Source organism: Amphibalanus amphitrite, unplaced genomic scaffold (assembly GCF_019059575.1).
Source record: "Amphibalanus amphitrite isolate SeventyFive unplaced genomic scaffold, NRLGWU_Aamphi_draft 000287F_arrow, whole genome shotgun sequence".
In the NCBI taxonomy this organism is placed as follows: domain Eukaryota; kingdom Metazoa; phylum Arthropoda; class Thecostraca; order Balanomorpha; family Balanidae; genus Amphibalanus; species Amphibalanus amphitrite.
Window position 1 is genome coordinate 318857 of NW_024881782.1, and position 24529 is coordinate 343385.

Genomic DNA, 24529 nt, shown 5'->3' on the forward strand with positions numbered 1-24529 from the left:
AGCTCACACTGCAGACTCTCACACGGAAGTACGTACACCTTCTCACCCACACCATGCGTGTTTCCGCTTCCCGAGTATCACCAACAGCTGGTCTGGTTCACGCCAGGCCAATGTCCGCTGCACGAGCTCCAGAGCTCGCGGCCAGCTGGGCGTGGCCCCAGCACCCCATGTCCACTGCAGACGCCGGCTTATCCGGCGGGCAGACGGCGGAATTTGTCCGCGTTTCGGCGCGGCGCGGGGATTTTTGCCCGTCTGTCACGCAGTGCTCGGGTGTGGTATAAAGCCTGGCGGAGATGTGGAGCAGTCAGACCCGAGGGCGCCCTCTGAGACCAGTACAGCCCTCTCGACCCGCCCGCCGCCGCCGGGCCCGCAGCCATGAAGGCCGTCTTTGCAGTAAGTCCTGGTTCACTGAAAACTACTTAATATGAGCACTTCAAATAATCATAAATTGCGTCGTGCCATTCTTCTAATAAAAAATAAGGCCTGTGAGCTGTATATCAAATGTTTGCGGACAAAATACAGCTTGAGGCTGTCCTGGTTTAGCTAATTTTTGACATTTTTAAGGAGGAGGAATTTGAGTAGATAACGACACAAACTAACTTTTCAATGTAGCCAAGCTCATCTGATGCTGTGCAGCTGTTGAAAGTAAACAAAAATTTGCTTGGAATAAAAAACTGCTCACGCCTCACAAAACCATTCATTTCAACTGTATATGTTTTTCGTCTTCTAATGGTGCCATAATGGTAAAAGAGAGGTCGTGAAAGTTTAATGGGATTATGTTTTCATGAGATGACTTTTGTTCTGCTTTACTTTTATCAATTTCTGGCTGTTCCGTGGTTCAACTAACTGGAAAATGTGCAAATACAGTGTTTCAGGCTAATTGAAATTATGTGAGTTTAAATTAATCGGCTTAAAATATAAGCTTTGGATTTGATTTCGTAAACCATTGTGAAAAAAAAATTGAAGAAACGATAACTATAAATGATAACTGACCCCTCATCCAAGCTGGCCAATACCGGTTGGAATGGCTCGATTTCGAAGGGAACTGACGCCGTGTCGTCTGTTCTTTTGCAGCTGCTCCTGCTGGCGGTGCTGGTCGCCCAGGGCTCTGCCCAGTTCGGATTCGACGACGACCTCTTCGGTGACGATTTATTCGATGATGATTTATTCGATGATGACCTCTTCGACGATGACATCTTCGATGATGACATCTTCGACGATGACCTCTTCGATGATGATTTATTCGATGATGATTTATTCGATGATGATTTATTCGATGACGACAGTTTCGGCTTTGACGGCTGGCTGGGCCTGCTGAGAGGTCGCGGTCGCTTTGGAGGAAGGTACTTCTTCTCCCACTACTACCGGATGCTGCGGCTGCTCAAATATTTCCGCATCTTCGGACACTTCGGTAGACCCTACTACGGCCGTGGATTCGGTATCGGGGGCCGGCTCGGAGGACTGTTTGGAGGAATCGGAGGACGTTTCGGAGGACGGTTCGGAGGACGGTTCGGAGGCAAGTTCGGCGGAATCAGAGGAATTGGCGGACTCCGCGGAATTGGCGGGATCCGCGGAGTTGGCGCGCTCCGCGGAGTTGGCGGGCTCGGTGCGATCAGCGGATACGGAGGTCAGTTCGGAGGTCACCGAGGTATTGGTCTCAGCGGTCTCCTGAGCGGAGGAAAGCTCGGAGGAGTCGGCGCTCTGGGCGGCGGCAGCCTCATTGGCGGCGGCGCCCTGGGCGGTGCCGGGTTCGTGGGAGGTCAGAGCTTCACCTCGTCAGGATTCAACAGCTACTACCCTCCGTACGGGTACAACTATAGGTACCCCCACTACTACCGACAGCCCTATTACAACCAGTACCGGCAGCCGTACTACAGCCACTACAACTACTACCGGCCCAACTATGGGTACAGCCACTACTATAACCCATACAACCAGTACTACTACGGAGGTCTCGGCCAGGCCAGATCTGGGGTCTCGGCTGGAACTTCTAGCTATGGAAAGTAGGCACCGCTAACTGTCGCTAATATTGAGATCAGGGCGGTTTGTGTCACTGCAGCTATACGACCTGAAATCGCTCACACAGTTTCATTTATTAAGGGCTAATACTTCGTGTTCTTTGGGCAGTAAATTGGAGCTGGACTTTGCGTTTGGAAAAGCCACGAGATGTGTACTATGTACTGGCTCCACTTCCAGAGCAAGGCAACACGTTTCAGGAAATACAGAGTGTCTTGATGAATAATTAAAACTTGGTGAATAGGCTCAGTATCACGCTTGTGGCAATACAAATCTGCGCTTGGATTTCTGTAAGGTCAGGTAAAGGTTTTCGCAATTGGCCTCTATCCAACTTCTTATTTGTATGTTCTGTGTATGTAACCTATCTTTAATTATGTCTGTGATCTTGGCATGACAATATACATTGCATGGCATATTGTTTGATCTTTCCTGTCCAATATCAATATTAATGAGGTTAACTGCATAGCACTGGCAGATACAGGGGGCAGAATGGAGCATTCTCGATTTTTCACAAGAAACACGTAAAATGCGGGAAATATTTCAGTGCCTCGTTTTGATCAATTGTAGGTACTCCCACTTATAAAATATCATGGCCCTGACCCAAAGACCTTTCACCTGTGACCTCTTTCTTCAAGTTATATGTCAGAAAGATCATTCGACATATGTCGGCCAGAGGCGGCGGAAGGTAATTTGTATATATGTATGTATTACGTCAACAGACACTCCACACATGGTTGTGGAATGTGGCTATTCTGTGCCTTAAGTAAGAAAGATAAAACAAAATGTCAATGAAGTGTGAGGGATGACAGGCAGCAAACAATGATGTACACAGCACACACACACGCAAACGCACACACACACTCAGACATGCACGGGCGTAAAAACTACCGTATTACCAGCGACTTGGCAGCGCGCCTAAAAGCAGACGGGCCCAGAGCTCGGGTCTAGATTGATAGGCGGTTGAGAAGCGTCACAGCTCGGTAACTAAAAGATCGCTGTCCGGTCACGGTTCGGAAAGCCGGCGGCCGAAGACGCCCGTCCTGTCTAGTTGGCCGGTCACAATTGCGCGCGTCGGAAAAGCACTGGAAGAGTGAGGCCAGTTCGGACGGCTCTCCACTGACAAGTATCTTGTGGGAAGCAGTCAAGGTATACAAATCACACATTTGCCGCGGCACCATTTGTTGGAGGTGGACCTATTGCTTGCCGGACCTATTGCTTTCCTGCCGAAGGAGAGGGTTGGTTCGACCCCCCCTCGCCGTTTCGCTCCTAATTGTGCTAAAGCCTCGCGAGAAAGAAACGAGCGTGTGCGCCGTTACGAGATGCATCGATTGGTACCCAATTTCAAGGTCTCAGATAAAATCAGGCAAATAAAACCTCTAAGGTCAGTTCAAGGGGCCCAAGGCACAGGCCCGGTTTTTGGTAAATAACATTACCCCCCCCCCCCCCAAAAAAAAAAAAAGATCGCAGAGCCGCGATTTTGGCAGCATCGTGTTATCGTGTTTGTCTAGCTCAGGCACATCGAATGGTGTACTTTTTGTTCGGGTGAGTTCACCTTAAGGTGTTGACTGTTGATCTCGGGTCAAGGTCAGGTCAGTGCTACCCACTCCAGGTCACGAAGTTGATTGAAGGAGGCCATATCGCAATCATTCGATACTGCAGGTCTTTCCGAGTCCATGTAGCTTTTCGATTGGCTAGCTCAATTTGATTGGGAGTTCTTGACGAAGAACTCATATGACCTTAGTGATGTCATAAGTGACGCCAAGTAAGGTCAACAATGCAAAAGTGAAGCACCGGACCTTGCAAGGAGTGTATGAAGCCACGATTCCGTGTGCTTGGTTTAGTTTTAGATCATTCCCGGTGCCAAAATAGCAGTTTCTTTTTTCCTCCCATTGACTAAGGTATAATGGTGAAGTCAAGTGACCGACCCGACCTCAGGTGACCCTTAGTAAACATCCGAGATATACAAGTTGTGAGACCTCTCGAGGATACTAAGTAGGTTTCATCCCTGTGAAGCTCCTCTGGCACTGATGGCGTTAGGATGATGCGGCATTTTAGGACCGAGCAGAGGCTCACTTGTGAGTTTTGACGTTTATGTGATGTTCACTTGCCACTTGTGACGTCAATTATATTATTTTTCACTCGACTTTGACCCAGAATCACCTGCAACGAAACCTTCCATACTAAAATGACGTCTGCTCACCACCCGATGGCAGAGTTGCGATACACTCATGTAGATGTCAGGACGGTCGACCAGTCCAATCTCAGTAACGGCAGGTGGCGCCACCTCCCCACGATGTCTTGGGTTTGGGGGCCAGTGTCTCAGTCCGAGTACTACGTCGGTCTCAGCTGCTGAGGAGCGGAGTCTGAGAGCGAGTCGGTGTATTGGAGTTACAGGCTAGGGTCACATGACAGCCTAGCCCGCATCCGGTATTTTACAGCGGTAGCGGAGGGAAGGTCGATTTGGTCAGAACTCAGAGCCCCTGCCGCTCGGCCCCTGATCGGACAAAAGCTTGGCCGAAAAAAAAGAACAGTGTATTGCTCGTGACGAGAGGCAGCCGTGTCTGAAAGGTCTTAGGTCATTTGCTGACCTTCCAGGAAAGGTCAGTGAAAAGAATCTTTAGAATTTGTAGACTTGCTAGGCATTTTGAAGGATTTTCTAGGCCTATTTGGGACCTGCCTATTACCTGCCTATTTGGGACATCCATTTGGCACGTCATTGTTTTGTTGAAAAACAATGTACACGTATGTAGGTATTCGTGCAACTGCAGTAGGTCACATCAGGTCAGATAAGGTCAGAGAAACCATCAGGCGTCCCACACTGTCATTAGGCATTTACCGCAACGCGCGTTTGTTAAAAAAAGTAGTGGCAAAATGGTCAAATGATTAGGTAATGCATGCAATTCATTAAATATGCATAGCAATTAGCAAATTTTGAAATTAACAAAAATAATCGAGGTCACCAAGGGCCAATGACTCGCACTGACCTTCCCACAACCCTGACACCTACATAATTCATATAAAAATAATGCTAATAATAATGAATATAGATTCATCAATAGCGCAAGTAAAGCGTACTTCACCCTGTGAATTATTCTATATGTTTGGAGAAACGGGTAACAAGCTACATATCATTTTGGGCCAGGGTCTCGAAAGGTACGTTTAGGTAATCACAAAATATTTCACTGCATTCTGACGGTGGCTTCACGAGCTTGCTATGATGAATTACAGAAGGTGATGGGCACCGTCTAAGTGCCAGAGTTAATCTAAGGTTTTATATGCAATTTTACCATAAGGAGTTGGACCAGTTCGACGCTTCCATGCGGAAAAAGGCATAAGTTGTCGTTTTGAATGGGTTACTACACATACCGAATACACGCGAAGCCCCGGGAAGCACGTTAAGATGCTATTGTAAAATGCAATTTTTTCGGCTGCTGTTACCAATTCAAAACGCAGATTTCAACATATACCTAAGCTGGATTGTCATGAAAAAGGGACGAAAAATAGTTAGCTTCAACGTTCATGAATAGCTAGGTACAGTTTTCATGCCATGACTTGCCGTCCCGTGTTGGCAATCTTATATCAAATGCTAATAGCCTACACGGCAAGTGTATAAATGTTTCCACTATCAGATCAAATTTCAAACACGATAAGCTTGAAGAGTTATTCAAACAAACTAGTAAGCTTGCAAACTGAAACGTTTCACAGCCATATTGTGCAAGTTGGTATTGGTATGCAAAATCATTTGGCCATGTGTCTTATGAAACACATCATTTTACACTTTCCCAACCACAGAATGCATTTCAATCACCCACTTAGCTCATCTCCATATTTGCATCCACCCCACTGGCAAGCAGCAAACTATGTATTTTGAGGCGCGATTTTGCGGCCAGCGTATCCCACCCGACCGCTCTCTCTGTGCATCACGTGCATACGAGAACCGGAGTCTTCCCAACGCTCTCCAGCGCCGCTCGGCTGCGGATTAAGCGATGCAAATGCATACATAAATCCCGTAAATACAATCGACCATCAAGTATAAGTTAACTGTGAGCTATGGACATGACGCGAATGACGTGCAAACGGAGTTATAGGCGAATTATGCGCGCTCGGGCCCGGCGCGCAGACAATGAGCGACTGGCACGTAACAAGCCCCGCGTGTCTCGCGGAGCCACTCGGTAATCGCAGGTCATGAATACACCAGGAATGCACCGAGCGCCGCCGCTTACGCCCTTTTGGTGAAGCGGGGCAGCTCACGGTGAGGGCGGTAAGTCACGCGGACGGCTGTGAGCGGCCCAGGACCGGCGGAAAGGATTGTGAGCGTGCTGTCGCTCGGGTGGAGCTAGAGAGCTCATCACCGAGAGCTCATACGAGTTTAAGCTTTCGAGAGTTAGTAAAATGTGAGCCTTCGGTGTCCGATGAAGGGCCAACTCAATGCGTATACGTTGGAACAGTCGAAACAGGAATCTATATCACACATGCTTATAATATATTCCTAACTTCTCCGAGATTTATAACATTGTAAACTGTAAGTTATCTTCTTTGTTTCATTTCTGTCTTTCTGGGTGAAAACTGCGCGACTCAAATATTCAACGCTCTACATACATTCTATACCGTCTTTATCTTTGACACTACAACATCTGTCAAAATCCTCCCACTGCACTGTGCTGGCATATGACTTGGTGTCCCTCGTAAATAATAAGACCAGTCACGGTCACTGCACCCATAGAGATCTTATATACATGTATATAAAGACGTCGTATATAAGTCGTCGTCGTAAGTCGTAAGGACGTCGTAAGGACATGTATATTATTTATAGTCACCGTGATGTATATAAGATCCCTATGACTGCACCATCACTGCGTCTTGGTTTCCATGGAAACAGCTTCACCGTTTGCGTCTCCACGACCTGCCAATTCCGCCACTTCACGTCCTTCGAGCGCGCGAACACTGACCCCGATAAAAACGGCACCACGACCAAAACACGAATCCCCGGCGCAAAAACTTTATGTGAAAGACATTAGCATGACATATTTGCCTCATAAAAATTCCATATTTGCCTACATCTGCGCGGGAATTCATCATGCTGCCGCGCCGGATGCCGGCAGAAAAAGAAACAGAATGCGTCCCAGGGCACGGCGTCGGCAAAAGGTCAATACACGTCGCACCACTAGTCATGGGAACGAACCAAGTGGCTGACAGGGCGCAGAGTGGAGAGACACAGGCCCCGTCGGAGCCACGAGCCGCACCGGAACTCGCACATTGAACGAAAACTGGGCTGCGGGAGTGAAATGACCCCGGAATGGGCCGCGGTGAACGTTAAATGTCCCCTCTAAAACGAGCGGGCTGCGGGAGGCGTTTTTGCGCCAGTTCTGTGGGGGAGTAGCGGTTTATGAGAGAAGAGAGACGTAGCAGAGGCGAATAACACCTCCTGATAAAGTCAGGATGAGTCTGGATGGGTGACATGCTGCTCAGATGTGACACACCACGTCCGCACTGATCCAAGACGCGCTATGACCTTTGTTCCAGGAAAAGGATAAGAAATGAGCTATGATGTAAAAAATAAGGATGAACTACATCTAACAACATCAGCAATGCATACTCGAACAGCCCGAAAGTTCCAGCTCGTCTTAGTGCGTTAAGAAGCATGTCATCATCTAACTACGTCGCATGGCGTACCTACCTGCTCAATTCTGGAACAACTATTACGGTCCCAGACATCTAATTTGTGCATATATAACATGCTGAAAAGTGGCAACTAGCAGGACTGCATTTGTCATCCATCATTGCGCAATGAAATGGTCTATGGCAGTTTCTAGTAATCCGTATGATAATACAGTAATTATGCGGTTAAATTGCAGAAACGGTGCAATAATGGGCAATTTAATCTGAATACTGGACCACCGATTACCAAACTGCTCAAAACAGCCTGCCTCACCCTAATCGCCTCACATAATGTCTAAATGTACGGTTAGCCATTCAATTGCACTATTTTATCGAGCTGCAAAAGTGGAATGCAAATGAAATTCATCCGTATTTTTCGACGGACTACATGACTATATTTCTGACTATTTGACGTTACCATAGGGAGCAACGAAAGGGCCATGACACTGCACCCTGGATTAAAATCTATGCGTCCACAACACACGCGGATAGGTATGTGCAGTGTGCAAGTTGAAACCAGCTCACGTTGAAGTTAAGGCGAATAAGAATGAATAAATTCTTTGTTTTTCAAATAGTTTGGTCACGTTCTTTCAGCTTACCTTATGATGGAACTAAAAAACAATAAAAAAGACTGAACATAATATACGCGACACTCCAATTTCTTCCATGCTTTGTGACCAAATGATGACGGCAATAATCAAGCTGGGAGTGGAAAAAAAACGCAGTTCCATTGCCCCAGGAAAAATGTCGGAATAACTAGAATTGTTTTCCGAAAGCCGCTGGCCATATCAGTTACCAATCTTATTTCCGTATTATGACGAGACATTCGAAAACATTCGCCATCGCACTCACAACGACGATACCATTCCTTTTATTCAGTCACGTCGGCTTTCAATCCACATTGGACGCTGTCGTCTTTCCAAATGGCATAAATCACTGAAGTGCCGCGATTCACCAAACCTTTTGTTTGGGCCGCCACGGTGGCGGCCCCGGCCGACCCAAATTGCTGCCGGCGCCCTCCCCCTCCCTTCCCCTGCCCCGAACATTCACCTGATCGATCGTCGCACTGAATAGTGGGCAAGTTTGGGCCGTTTCCAAACTTTGTCTCTGTGTGCGAGCGTTGCACGCGTCTCCCGGCAACGAGCACCGTTTCGAGCCAATACATTCCGCAATGCCCGTCAATGGGGCCCAGCCACGCCCGCTGAGAAATATGGATATTCCGTAATGATAATGCTTTGACATGCTGCGGCCACTAGGGGCGCCATTAAAACTTTTGAATGCCAGTCGACAGTCTTGGGGAGGGCAGACACCTTAAATGGACAATTGCAGTACAAAAGTATGCCGATGAAATGCGCCAATGCACTTGGTTTCATTCAGTCGATCACTGGTCTGATTGCCAAGTTCTGTGGAGGGTATCCGCGCGAGCGTGCACCTCGTCACGCTTCGAAAGACCGTTTTACGGTCAAAATCGAACGATGGAGCGAGGGACTCAACGGAAACGGCACAGCAAACCTCCTCAAAACACACGGCCACTACAAATCACCGCCGAACTGGCTGAGTGCAGCCTTTGTGCTGGCTCGACTCGGAACAATGCATGATCCGTACCTTTCACTGGCGCGAAGGCTGGCCACATGGGGTCACGGATAGTCCAATATGTTGCCTGTCACGGCAAGCAACGATTTATCATGGTCATGCCGCGCTCTGGAGGGTGTTTGTGTGTCTGTGTATGCCTACGTGTTAGTGTTTCAAGGCGTTTGTGTGCGTTCTGTGAACAAGTGCGAGTGCCTGTAAATGAAATAGTTCAAAGAAAGACAACTAAGTGAATAAGTGCGCTTATTATCTACATTGGACAAGTTGAGGCTGCAAAAACAAGATACAAGCAAATTACCGAATAATATTGTTGAAACTAAGCTGACGATACATTTTATGCGTTGCAATACTACAGTACATAATAGCAATTTTCACGACGGCCATCTGGTACACATTTGGTGCTGATTAGGCGATCTGGTACAGATTTGATCAAATTATGCTCAGTGTGTTTCTTAAAACTTACCAGTTTGGTCTGCACAGATGCTTATATTCCTCATTTTTCAACTTATCAGACTATTGTAAAAGAGATTTGATGCAGATTTGGTCAAATTCGGTGTATTCGCCAGATAGCCCCTCGTGATCACGGCCATTACAGTTAACAGTCTCTTTGAGAAAATACCGGTAAATTTTAAAGAGAACGCGGATCAACTTTTATGAACAGAGACGTTAACATCATACGACGATTTTTAGAATGCTGCAACACTACCTATGGGGTGCTATGGGGTTTCATCCGATTGTAACTGCAGAGACAAGAGCTACAACAGGAAAAGTGCAAACCTCATCAGCACCATGAAAGGAGCATCAGAATATCGAAAATCCTTCCACTGTTGGTACCGGCGATAAATGACATGGACACAGTACTTCCACTGAGACACGGCCCTGTCAACCGACCCCAAGTGGTCAACGATCCTCCTCGCGCAGTTCTTAAAGCCGCCCGCGCTTTATAACCACCTTTATAAACCAGTATCTGCATTTTACAATTCACTTTATATTGAGCTTTACAGTCGTGCCAGGGTCGCGGTCAGCGCTCGTCCTGCGCAGTGTTCCCGGTAATCTCTGCACTCGTAGCGGCTGTCTCACGTAGGGTGACCGGTTTTGCAGAAAGTTTCGAAAAGTTTTGCTCCCCAGGTCTAATCTAACGTATTTGGGGGTGCTGATCACGAATCCGGCGGAAAAAATATAAAATTCGAATTTTTTTTTGACCGCCCCGGCTCTTTGAATATTTCCGGTTTTCTCAATTTTTGCATGTTTTTGAATAATATGATGAATGTAATGAAAATTTATTAACAATGTATCGCTAAATGCATGTACCAGTCGATTCGGCATACAGCGGCGTCGAAATCGGCACGCCGCCTGCTTCACCGGCCTCGCAGGAAAGCATAAGGCTCGGAAGGTTTACGTTAGTTACCCGATTCTCTCCATAGATGGCGCTGGCTTAGCCGCCCGCCGGCCGGTCGTTGCCGTGCCGTTCACAGCCCCGGCGGTCACTTGCGACCGTCGTGGTCGTTATGCTACGTCTATCAAAGCACGACAGAAATGTTCACTTCATTTTTGTGTTACTTCAGACACATTTTAGACCTAATGTTGAATTGGATAAATGACTATCGTGAATTGGCGAAATAGTGGAGTGCGCTCGGGAGCCATTTACAATAGCGAGGAACGTAGGTGGATTGATCTGAGTAACATATGACAATGCGTTCACGGTTGATATGAAGTTTATTCACACTATGTAGTCCGGTGACATGAGAACAAAGTGACTAACATACCTTGTGTACGACAGGGCGCGACACATGGATGAAGCTAATGCTACTTTTTCATTTTGTTTCGGTAGGCCCATTTGCTCAGAGCGTAGCCGTCCTGTCGGTCTGCGCCTGTTACAGCTGTGACTGATTCGGTGGTCAGCTTTACAGCCCTTCCGGTGGATTGGGTATGGCAGGGGACCCCCGTTTTAAGAGGAGTCTGTAGAAAGTCGCGCAACTCATCCTCGCTCATGTGTCGTACACAAGGGGGCTCAATGTCTCGGCCCTCGTCAACCGCTCGCTGCACGTTAACCAGTTCCATATAGTTGTTCGCTTGAACGTTAATTTCCGGCAGCCGGAAGTGCCGAATGGGCTGCTGCTGTGGCGGTGGGGGTGGCAGCTTTGGCGGCGGTCGTGGCGGCGGTGCCGGCGGCGGTGGTGGTGGTGGTGGTGGTGGTGGTGGTGGTGATGGCCGCCGCCGTTTCAGACGCCGCTGCTGCTGTTGTGGCGGTGGCGGTGGCGGCGGTGGCGGTGGTGGTGGTGGCGGTGGCCGCCGCCTCTGTCGCCGCTGCTTCTGCTGTGGTGGGGGCATGGCATTAGGGCAGATGCAGTCCGCATAATCCAGAGCATTCGTCAAAAAAGGCAGCGACAGGAGCAGCCGCCGTTCCCGCCCCCGCCACAGCAGAAGCAGCGGCGACAGAGGCGGCGGCCACCGCCACCGCCGCCGCCACCGCCGCCGCCGCCACCGCCACAACAGCAGCAGCGGCGTCTGAAACGGCGGCGGCCATCACCACCACCACCAACACCACCACCACCACCGCCGCCGGCACCGCCGCCACGACCGCCGCCAAAGCTGCCACCCCCACCGCCACAGCAGCAGCCCATTCGGCACTTCCGGCTGCCGGAAATTAACGTTCAAGCGAACAACTATATGGAACTGGTTAACGTGCAGCGAGCGGTTGACGAGGGCCGAGACATTGAGCCCCCTTGTGTACGACACATGAGCGAGGATGAGTTGCGCGACTTTCTACAGACTCCCCTTAAAAAGGGGGTCCCCTGCCATACCCAATCCACCGAAAGGGCTGTAAAGCTGACCACCGAATCAGTCACAGCTGTAACAGGCGCAGACCGACAGGACGGCTACGCTCTGAACAAACGGGCCTACCGAAACAAAATGAAAAAGTAGCATTAGCTTCATCCATGTGTCGCCTGTCGTACACAAGGTATGTTAGTCACTTTGTTCTCATGTCACCGGACTACATAGTGTGAATAAACTTCATATCAACCGTGAACGCATTGTCATATGTTACTCAGATCAATCCACCTACGTTCCTCGCTATTGTAAATGGCTCCCGAGCGCACTCCACTATTTCGCCAATTCACGATAGTCATTTATCCAATTCAACATTAGGTCTAAAATGTGTCTGAAGTAACACAAAAATGAAGTGAACATTTCTGTCGTGCTTTGATAGACGTAGCATAACGACCACGACGGTCGCAAGTGACCGCCGGGGCTGTGAACGGCACGGCAACGACCGGCCGGCGGGCGGCTACGCCAGCGCCATCTATGGAGAGAATCGGGTAACTAACGCAAACCTTCCGAGCCTTATGCTTTCCTGCGAGGCCGGTGAAGCAGGCAGCGTGCCGATTTCGACGCCGCTGTATGCCGAATCGACTGGTACATGCATTTAGCGATACATTGTTAATAAATTTTCATTACATTCATCATATTATTCAAAAACATGCAAAAATTGAGAAAACCGGAAATATTCAAAGAGCCGGGGCGGTCAAAAAAAATTCGAATTTTATATTTTTTCCGCCGGATTCGTGATCAGCACCCCCAAATACGTTAGATTAGACCTGGGGAGCAAAACTTTTCGAAACTTTTTGCAAAACCGGTCACCCTACAGTGTCTCAGTGCCTGATTTGCTGGCCTCGTTCGCCGCCATGTCAGGCTGCAGCCGCTTCCAGAGAGTTGTGGTACAGCGGGGTGCGACAGTTCGTCCGGTCACCCGCCGCGGCCCGACGGTGTTCGCTGAAGGACCGCTACGGGAGAGATATGCGGGCAGACGAGTTAAGGGGATATCTCAAAGGGGATGAACCTCAAAGTGGGATATGAATCGAGCTCAATAGCAGCTGTTGTGTCAGTTTCGTGACCCACATGCATTTGGGAGATTCGTTGACTGAATTAGGTGCTCATTGCACGGTTTATACTGATAAGCGTGATGAGCTTGACTGAGAGAATTTCTTTTTTAATTAGCACTTAGCAGCTGCATTTCAGTTTTGATATGCTAAAGGATTGTGAAAATATTCGCACAAGGCCTGTGCTCGTATATTGCTAACGGTTTCATCTGGATGGCATCTCCCATCTACACGAGAACAAGTAATAAGAACATTTTCGAACAAATTTTTCGCACGAATATAGCATCCAAATAACACCAACCGTCCCAGACGACCTTCAAACGGGTTAAAGACCCCAACAAAGTCCGCTCCCTATCGCGTGTCTGGAGTTACCCTGCAACCCCGGCATCATTTGGTCTTCCATTAGCCTATTCATCATTTAGCAGTCATATTTATCAGCAGCACCTGCCGTATGGTGGTCGGGTTGTCTACAAGACACCCCACGGTACGGAGCATGGCACGTGAGACCCATACCATACAGCCGAGCGACACAGAATGTGAGGTCTAAGGCCATTTGACCAAGGCCTTACGCTATGTGAGCACGCCGTTTGACATCGTCTGTAGTGTATTTTAGGTTGACCGTTGTATGGAGGCCACGCGTTGTGGTTAAGAGGTGAAATAGTGTGTACATTGAATAAACACGTTGTTTGTCAATTACCGATGCATGTAGGGTAATTGAGAAATAATGAGGTAAAATATGTAAGTACTCATGGATGTGCAAGAGCCTCAAAAAGGGTAATTAATTCCTCGACCGCGTAAGTACCTCGCATCCATGCATTACCAAAATGATAACGAGGTGAATTGAACAAAATGCGTTGCCAAGAAAGAACCACAGATTCTTACCTACCACACACAAACACATACCTACACGTTACCCATTGAATGAATGTCTCGCGTAAACATCTTCCTATTTCTCGAAAGAAGTCTTCCTTTCTAAAAAAAAAAAAAAAAACTACATCAACAGGTCCTTCGCACCCAGATCAATCCCACTCGTGCCAATTCACCTGCACCATTCCCTGCGCCGTGTTCAATCCACCGCGTTCCCTCACAAAAACACCACCGCCACGCCGCGTTCGCTATTTTCCAGCATTTCAGGTAATTGTCAGGACACTACTGGTCAATACTCAGTGTGGGCGCACCAGCCGGCGAGCAGGGCCGGCCGCGAATTCGTGCCCTCCGGCGGTTCCAGTCGGCCGGACGCAGGGGAATAACAGGAGGCAGCAGAGTGCTGTGGTGAGCGGAAGAACGCTATCTTCCTACGACCGTGGCGAAAACGAGATCAGTCAAAGGTAAGTCGGAACAAACTGTTTATCAAAGGTAAGTGGGTGGAGTATGGGAGGGAAGAGAGCAAATCAACAATGCTGCTATTGTATTTGTACCAAACAATAGTGCCTTAGTATTTGTCTTGAGATACCTGTAGAAGGGTTGTTTCCGGAAGTGCTTCTGCTAAGATTTTAAGCAAATATGTGCACACATGCATGCATGCATACAAGGGTCAATCGGTCCCGTACTTTAGCGAGAGAGAGGCAGGAGAGACGCACTTAACTGCATAGTTTTCGATTGACGTGGTGCCGTTTTCTGAGGTACTGCTGTCTCCATCACATCACAAGGTTACCAAGTCAATGGTTCCGGCTGTTCAGAAACTATTATATTGAGGGTGACGTAACATGTCGGCACACTGACACGATCTGACCTAAATGAGGCCGATTTCAATGTGGGGCATATCGGCTCACTATAGCTTGCTCATTATGATGCATTATTACAGCATGACACTCTAAATCGGGTCAGAAAACACAGATCGGATGACTCAATGCAGAGTGCTGACATGCCTGGCTTCATCAGCACTTTGGCGCTGTGATTGCGGTAAAGAATTAACATCTCATACCCCGCCTGTGATTAAGTATAATTAAGTTGGTTTTAGGGGACAATTTAGCACGTATAAACAACCCACGCAATTAGAGGGCAGTCAGACTTGCCATTTATGTAAATATGAATGACACAAAATTAGTGAATACGGGCCGCAAAGAATCAACTTCATTGAGAGCTAACTCGCGAAAGGCATTGCTTCCCACCCATAGGCGTCGCCAGAGATTTTCGGTTGGGGGGGGGGGGCAAAATCAACTTTTGTGTTAAAACTTGCCTTTCCCCAGTCTTTACTCACTCGTTTTACATATCATTCGACGCGCAATGGTGAGAGGAATCCGATGGCGACAACGGTTTCCTTCTAGCTATGACATGTAATTTTTTTACAGAAAAATTCGAAATTTTGAAATTTCATGACAAAAACGACTGGTAAAATTATAGTATATAGTGGCTGCGATTGCCGACGCACTGCAGAGGGCCCCTGTGCAGACGCTCGACGCTCATGATCATTGCCCAGAAAAAGGTGAAAAACGCTCCATTTAACCCGCGCCCCGTAGGGGGGGGGCCGAAACGGCCCCCCTGTCCTTTTCGGTCGATATCTCCTAAACGGCTGGAGATATCGCCACCAAACTTTCAGGACCCCTCCGGGCATCAATTTTACACATTGTGACCAAAAATTTTTCCAGAGGCTATGATAGGTTCGCCACAAATGACGTCAGAGTGACGTCATGTTCTGTCATTTTAGACCGAAAAAAGACCTTCGCGAGAAGACCTGTCAGGACTACAGCTTTGAAGATACAGAAAAATGATCAAGACATAAAAGGTGTAGAATTGACATGGCTACAAAACTGCTATCTCGAATTTTTGAAATTTTTGAGTTTTGACCCCCAAAAATCAAAAAAGCATTTTTTTGGATATATTCGCCAAAAAATCCAAAAAGTTTTTTGAGTTTCGAAAAAAACGGAATATATGTGATAGTGCCTACCGTCTTCTATCTACATACCAAATTTCAGATCGATACCTCGTTTTTTGGCCAAGTTATAGCGAAAAAAGTGTTCAAAAATGATGACGTCAAATTTTCAAACTCAATTTTTGGCAATTCTAGAACTCGTAGAGCAAAACGAAGACCACCATTAGACTCCGCGTGACGAGCTGCATCGAATCGATACCCATTTTATGCAAAAATATCAACTTTGAAATTTGACCTAATTTGACCTGACCTTGACCTGACCTTCACAAAAACGTGACCTAGGCTGGCCCCAAAGGCTGCCTAACCCACATAATCGCATTTGTCATGTAAAATGGACCATAAAACATGTATCACACGACACATTCATATTGTGACCCCCGGTGACCTGACCTCGCTGTGACCTGACCTGGTATCAGTGACCTCAGATAGCAAAGTATGTGTTTGACGAACAATGTACCATCGATGGTTTTCAATAAATTACCAATTTACTCGCTTTCACAGCACATTTCTTGAATTGCCTGTGAACGGTGAAAATCTGACCTTTGACCTGATCTGTGACGTCATCGGTTTGACCTAGGTCAATGAAATTTGGTCACAAGGTAGTTCCCGGGTGGGGCTATCGAACGCCGTTCGAATTTTGAAAATCGGCCGGTAACTTTCCGAGATCTTAGGGGGGGCCGATACGGCCCCCCCCCCCCCCCCCTACGGGTGGTAGGGTCCGCCGGTAGCCCTACGGGGCGCGGGTTAATCGGATCACCCTGCTAAAACCTCCATTCACGCATGCATGCAGAGGTTTTACGTGAAATGCATAGGACTTATCCCAGCCGCCGATCGTAGCTAAGTTGGGCATTCGGCGGAGAGTGAATGTCGGAAGTATGAATCGGAAGTAATTCATCTTTGCTCCAGTGAGAGGAAGTGTTTTGTTCACTCGAGTGTGAACAAAAGTTTCTCGTTTTTCGTGTGAAGGGAAGCGCTGCAAACGCGAACAAAAACTGTTAAACGGAACCAAAAGCTACGCACGGTATAGCGGCAAGGGATCCCTTAGAGATAGGTTTGGGACTTCCAGGCCATTTTAGGCCACTCAGGGTCGGTGCTGACTCTCAGAAGCATGCTTAGGATTCCGGAGATCGGCGTGGGTCACCTCAAATATTTACGTGTACGTGGTGCTTTAGGGCTTTCCGAGCCCAAGGTGGGGGCCTCAGAAGCCAGTGTGGGCGGCGGGCGCTAAGAGACTAGGCCCAGGGTGAGCCTGGAGCCCTCGGATAGCAGTGTGAACCCTGGGGGTCTGTGTCGAATCCCTAAGGACCCTACGTAGGGACATAATTAACCTTCGCCCCAGTGGGGGGGGGGGCATATGTTACCACCCTGTAGCGTTTTTTGCGTGTAAATAAAAAACCGCGGCGCGTAGCGCCGCGCCGCTTGGAGTAGCTTTTGGTACATCAATTTTGGACAATGTGTGAAATTTTTGACCCCAGGTCATGTCAGGTCAGGTCACCAGGTCAAGTTAACTGACCAAGCCTAAAAAAAAGTTTGCAATCATGTCCAGCCTGCAGTGTTTGTCAGAAAGCTTTTAAACTTGGTGGATTGCATGATGTTACGGGCGCCTACAATTTGTATATCTCGGATTTTTTATATCCGTGACCTAAGGTCAGGTCAGTGGCGTGACCTTTCCATTACAAGTCAATGGAGAAAAATGAAAATGCCTCTAGATCCATGTGTACGCATAGGAACAGTCCAAATATTTCAGAATCACAATGATTTGGACCACCCGTGATGACCAGGGTGTCATTTTTTGCTGATAGCCTCTAGAAAGGTCATCCGAGGTCATTTGAGGCTACAAACAGATTTTTGCCAATAACTCGCGATTGGAAAGAGATAGAACGCTGGGGATGGTCTCATTGTGTTTGTCTTGCCGAGACGCATCGACGGATATGCAACATGACCTTTTTCGGTCAGGTCATGACCTTGACCTGAGGTCAAATTTTCAAGTTGACCTTTCAAGGTCAAATTATAGTTCATTCGACGCGTCTCGGCGAGAGGAACACGATTCTGGCAATAGAAATGTCGTGGCTTTTTGTTGTCGAAAGTTATTGCCGAAAAACACTTTTCGTAAAAACAGCTATTTTTGGAGATTTTGCCCTCTGGAGGCTAAACCCGTGACCTGAGGTCAATTTTGATAATGACCTTTTCAAAAGAAGAGTTCAAGAGCTATCGATTGCTCTTCCATGCGTTTTTCTAGCTACCATAGTTCCTGAGATAACGGCATGTTTTCTGAAAAATATAATGACCATTGGCAAATTTTGACCTTTGATGACCTCTGGTGACCCCAATACTGCTCTAAGATGAAAAATGACTGAAATACTTTCAAACGTAGGCATTGAGAGCTATCGACTGCTTTTTACTGCGTCTTTATATACCTCTTAGTTTTTGAGTTAGAGGTGGGTGGTAACATATGCCCCCCCTCACTAGGGCGAAGTTGGCGGAGACCGCCACTGGGGCGCGGGTTAAAGGGACTATCCCACCTTTAACATGGGGTTTGAGTTGAGATAGCCAAGTTTGCGGCGAGGTTCAGAAACCACTATCTATCTAGGTTGCAACCCCCGCGGCCTCTTGGTGTTGAAGAAATTCGTTCCCTTCATTTGAAAATGGGCCTTGTACAAGGCCCTATCTTCAACATGGAGCGACCGTTAGTGTGACGTCACCTCGTCTAGTCATTCTGATTTAAATGGGTTTGTTTGTTGAAAAATCGCTTAAAACTTGGTCTGAACTTTGTTGTGGTGCCTACAGAGTAAAAAGAATCAGCTTTATGACAGTAATGTGGCCTGGGGAAGGAGGTAATTTTGGGCTGTGACGTCACATATTTGAAAGTTTGTGTTTGGAATATGGGAGGCCTAAGATGTTTAATGAAAAATAAATGCCAGAACCGTGTTCCTGGTCATCCAATCTATAAAGTCGGGCACAATTTAACTGGTTTTAACAACATTTTAGAAGGTGGGATAGTCCCTTTAACATGTGTTGCGGACCTCAGAGGGACACGTGAGCTGTGACCCCTCAGATGCCGGCTTGGGGTTAGCAAAGTCTGTCGCCTCAAAAGTTTGGCTGAACTATCAGAGGCCAGGTTCTCAGAAATGTTCGAAGGCTCAAATATCCCTGTATGGGCCCTCAGAGAACATGGACACCAGTGGGACTTTAAGAGGCCGGTTTGGGCCTTCTGAAGGCTTCTTTAGGGCTCAGTGGAGCTCCTTAGGAGCCCTTGAGGGTTAAAGCAAGCTCATGAGCCCTGCAACACTTGTATTGTACTTGAGCCTGTCGCAGACATTTGACGAGAGTTGAGAAAGGCCCCGAAGATTTCGTTTCACACTTTGAAAGAAAATTGAATCAGCACTCCAAAACTTATGAAAAAACGTATGTAAAATGTAATAAAGAACGAACTAGGAACATGGAATGAATCACAGCATTGACATTTCCGAGTCTGGAATCGGAGTCTTCAAGACTTTGGCGACTGCGAGTCAGACTCTGGTTTGAACTGCTTGCTGCAACCGAGTCTGACCTCACAGGCATTCTCAGAAAGGTACCCCCATTTTTTCCCGACTCCAAAATCTCATCGAATCTGTATCGATCTCAGGGGGTGCCCGGTCCGAGGTTGGGGGGGGGGGCAAGCGGGGCGCTGCTGACGAGAGAAGGTAGTAGGTACCAAGGCACTAAAATCAGAGAGTTCAATCCAAACTCAATTTTCGCCGAGAAAAATGAGCGAAGTGTAAAGATAAACCTTTTTGTACTTGTTAAACGCTACACTTAAGTATATTTTGTAACAGAAAAACGACACCTCCTTGTGCACCAATTGGTTCTAGGCGGGTTATTCTATTAAAAACATTTAAGCGCGTGACCATGACCAATGCCATGGAAGCTTGGCTTGCCCTTCGGAGCACGCGAGTAGCATGATACCAGTCGAAGATCAGAGTGATTTGACCTAGTTTTACTCAACGAGCTGGAAGTAGGTCTGAATTCGGGCGGTGCAGAGCCAGCATAGCAGTTATTAAGTTACCTGTTCTTGATCAATTAAGTCAGCAAAAACTGGCACTGGAGCAGCGAACCTACAACACACCGAGAGCACGCCAGCAATGCAGACGACACATAACACGCAAACGAACTGCATTGTAGTGCGTGCATGGACGCACTCTGCGGTAAACCATGTGCTGGCCATTTTGGTGCTTCATGCAAAGCCACCCGGGGTCAAAGTTCTCTAGAGACGGTACAAAAAGCTCCGTTTGCAATGCGTCAAGTGTCACATTTCCTGCTCCGATGTGTCTCGATAAGATAAACCCGACAAATGCCTACTCAAAGCCCGGCTATGGGTACAGACAGCCCAAATCTGTCCGAGATCCTGCTTGCCACCCGCCCAAAAGGTAAACACTCGGACGACCTGAACTGTCTTTCGGTGCAAAGTTGTATAAAACACTTGAGTGGCTTTCGTTCCGATATCGGCCGATATGTGAGAAATGGACGCCGGTCTGCACGCGGTACAGACGCCATGGGCCGCCCGAAATAGGAACCGGTTATCGATCAGGGATAGCAGGGTGACGCAAAGACAGCAATGATAGCAAGGATTAGTTGGCGGTGGACGCTGTTATTTTATGCATGGCCTGTATTTGACAATTCAAAATGAACAGCCTCAGGCAGCAGAAGACATGAATTTGATTTACTGCCCTGAGATGCATGACCATTGATGGCCGTAGTGCCAGAATAGTGTGCAACTTACGGCTTGAAATGTGAAACGGAAGTTAACCAATAAAAAATAAGTGAAGTGAAATGCAACTTTTGCGTCAGCACAATTTAGTATTTATATAGTATTCGCTGTTAGTGTTCACAAATGGTGCATCAAGCGTCAACTTCTATTTGACCATCTTTTTAACAGTTAATAACAGTTGGATTGAAGCAATCAGCCAACTGAGCTAGGTGGCTTCAGGGATCAAAAGCTAAACAATATGCTATTAAGCATGCAGAGCTATAAACATATCTTAACAGCAAACATTAGTACTGAATCGCCTCTGTAATACCGTTTTCTGAGAACGGTCCTCTTCTTTATCGATTTGCGGTGTGTTTGAAACTTCAGTGTTCAGTCCATGATATCGTCCAGGTGCTGCCTCCCCCGTCAGAGCATCGCTCCACCCTTTGGCGTGGCGGCGTCGGCGCTGATTACCAATTCTCTGTGACCGCTGTGCTCGTCCCGTCTGCATCCCCTGGTGTGTCTCCCACAAATACAGAGGGACTGCTCACTCCCAGTTGGAACCAACCCACAAAGCCAACGGTTCGGCGGCGCCGCGCTCACCGCCCATTTGCATGCCAGCTAACCGGGTGCCGTATTGACAGGACATTATGCACGGTGCGATCCCGGCGTCTCCCGGTGTAGTCAGAGGGGATCGGTCACGGCCCGGGCCCGCTCTGTGACCCCCTCTCTCCCCTCGGTACCAGACAGGACATGATGAATGGTGGCCGCCAGCCAATGGTAACCCTTTGACGAAGCGTTTCTTTAAATGCGCTATATCAGAGCGGTAACCATCGAAAAACCGGCTCGTATTGAGGCGAGTCGGAAACGTCGGCCCAAATATGAAATCCGACGGCGGTTCGGGGATGATATTGGCGCCGCCAGACACACATATGCTAATCAGAGAGAATTAGATGGGAAACCAAACGAGGTATGAATGTCTGATTTTATGCTTTTGTCTATTCCGATGGTTTGAACTGCTGTCAAACGACGTGTAAAAATTAATTATCGCTCTGCTCTTTCAGTTCCAGCAGACAGCTCTGTGTAAAAAGCAGCTGTTTGCATAGATTTGGGCCGGTCAGGCGAGCGGGGTTCGAATCAACTGGATCATATTAATGAGTCTCATATCGCAATCGATACGGGCTTGTTTGAAACCGGATAGCTGCGCGGCTGTGAGCCTTGTTTAATTGCATTCAGTATACCCCAAAGGTAGCACAAGAACGGCAGCAAAACACCACACTTTTATATTGGAAAGCCGACCACAGACCACAACTCACATAACTGTAGGCACCAGAGACGCTCGGAGCTGCTCGAAACGAAATACTTGCATCCAAATCTGAATCCAGGATTCACGTCGTTGCGCATGTCAACGACGTGTTTTCGTTGAATGCTACCGGGAAGAAATAAATATACGGCGAGAGATCTGACATTTATGCATGTCAAGTGGCGTATTATACACCGTCTCCCGTCAACATGTTTTGTCTGCCACTCATGTATGAGCGGCGGTGTCCGATACGCCGCTATGGACAGTTATTGGGCGGTGGGCACAACTGCTCGTTTGCATGAACACACAGATCTCCTCCGAAAACCTCCTCCCGGACCGTCCGATAGCCCCGGGCGCTGTCTGACCAACAGTCCGTGTTTCTCAGAATCCGGACACATTTGACACCCGAGCCCAGGATATGTAGCGGCCGTTGGTTCCCCATTGCCAGTGCAGTGCTCCGGAATACCAAAGTCATGTTACCGGTCCATATCCGCGCAATCAATGTCACAATTCATAGTCAAGGACATATACATGGTCCATAGACCTCGTTGGTCAGCATTGAAACACGAAGTCAAGCGTCGATTAACCCTCGCATGTGTGCGGCGTTTTCCAGCTTCTAATGTGTAGGGGGGGGGGGGTCGGTTGGACCCCCCCCCCCCTTGCCGTTTGGCCCCTGATCGAGCTAGAGCTTCGCGGAAAAAAACGAGCGTGTTGCCCGTGACGAGAGGAAGCCGATGATACCCAATTTTAAGGTCCTAGGTCATTGATTGACCTTCCAGGTCAGGTCAATGACCCAAAGTCGGGAAAATCGGGACCTGTTAGAAAGTCGTAAAGTGTGGCTGCTAAGGGGTTTTTCGGGGTGCTGATCACGAATATCGTGTTAGTTTTGATCACAGATGATGTCTTGAAGCATTTAGACCAGGTCGGGTCAGGTCAGGTCAGGTCAACCAGTAGGCGTCGTGACGGGTATTCGTAGTACGTGTCAACCGCCTCTGACAGCTTCGTAACATGTTACGAAGTCACCAAAACTACTTCGTAAATGTTCAAATGGTTGCTAAATTCGAATTCAGCTCCAAAAACTAGCCTAGAAACATGTACAACTCGAAAAAGTGACCCGAGGTCACCCGAGGTCACCAAAGGTCAATGACCTGACCTGACCTTCAGGTGACCTTGACACACACGGCAGTAACATCAAATCACATGTTGGAACGTTTGAAACCACGAAAAGCTTGCAAACACGCGGCTAGTGCGAGCCGACATACGCGAAATCGCGATTCCGGCCAAACATGGTCTCGGAAAAGAGGTCACAGGTCAAAGGTCATTTGGGTCAGGGTCATGAAATTTTCAGGGTAGGTGTAAAATTGATCAATGCGAGGGTACTGAAAGTTTCGTCGCGATCAGCCGCTTTTTACGCGAGTTATTCGCGAAAAACCATGGGGGGGGTCCATCCGACCCCCCCCCCCCCTACACATGCGAGGGTTAAATAAATATGGTGATATAGCCCAGCATGAGGTTGATTGTTCAAGGTTAAATGTTGGCTGCGAAGGTTCAAGTATTCGCGGGGCAGGCCAACCGTCACTCATCATATAACGGCAGAGTTTGACAATCAGAGAAGGATGAGAAAGCAAGTTAAGGAACTGAGAACACTCAAAAACGTTTCACAAGCGAAAATTAGAGTTGAAATGTGTAGGAGCACTTCATGCCAATCAATTCGGCAAAATAAAACTGAGAACATTGCAAGCATATATGTCAATGCATTACAAACTTCGGAGCAAAACAGCACGACTGTTTGCTCAAAAACGTTGTTTTTCCCTCCGACAGCATCGAACTTTCCACAACCGTGTCAAACACACCAAGTTTCCGTGCATTTCTTCCACCGGAGCACGTTCCAATCGATCCGAAACTGCCGCCCTTGGGTAACGGTCAATAGCCGGTGTGATTCGTCCTTTCAATCCAGGACCGACCCGTTCAGTCCAGACACCCTCCGGGCGGGGGCGGGGGTGGGGCGGGGACGGCCCTCCCAGGCGGAGCGCATCACCCCGTTTAACATGCGGCGCAGCCACCGTAATTCGCGGCTGCCAAATGCACTTGGGCGCGATCGGCAGCACGGCTTTCAGGAGGCCCGGCTCGTCACTGCACCGAGAAGCCGGCCGAATAGGCATCAGTGCTTTTAGTTAGAAGGCACGCTCATTTGCCAGTCAGAACCAGTGGCCATCGCATTTCTGATCGGGGCGGAGGGAGGTGTTCGGGAGTGAGGAATGCTGCTCGCCGCGCTTTGATGTCGGCCAGGTATGCACCAGGTGGCGCGGGTGTTCGCAGAATCATCAGCAGCGTCTGAACACCGTCTGACAAGGGTGCCACCGCTACTGAGCGTGTTCAACAAGTCCATCAGCAGACCGAGCGGCTGGATGAATCTTCCTCGTCAGATCGACGAGATTATGGTGTTCTTTAGAGGAGATTGCGTCTGATTCTGTTTAATGGAT

The 24529-nt window shown here is 48.1% G+C and overlaps 1 protein-coding gene across 1 annotated transcript; it reads left to right on the plus strand.

The window, feature by feature from the left end:
- The first annotated feature begins 258 nt into the window (after positions 1–258).
- On the plus strand, positions 259–2434 carry LOC122387468 (ATP-dependent RNA helicase A-like). The gene is made up of 2 exons (XM_043377710.1): positions 259–393; positions 1075–2434. The coding sequence occupies exons 1-2, from the start codon at positions 376–378 to the stop codon at positions 2005–2007; spliced, it is 951 nt and encodes a 316-aa protein (XP_043233645.1). The 5' UTR covers positions 259–375; the 3' UTR covers positions 2008–2434.
- The last annotated feature ends 22095 nt before the right edge of the window (positions 2435–24529 follow it).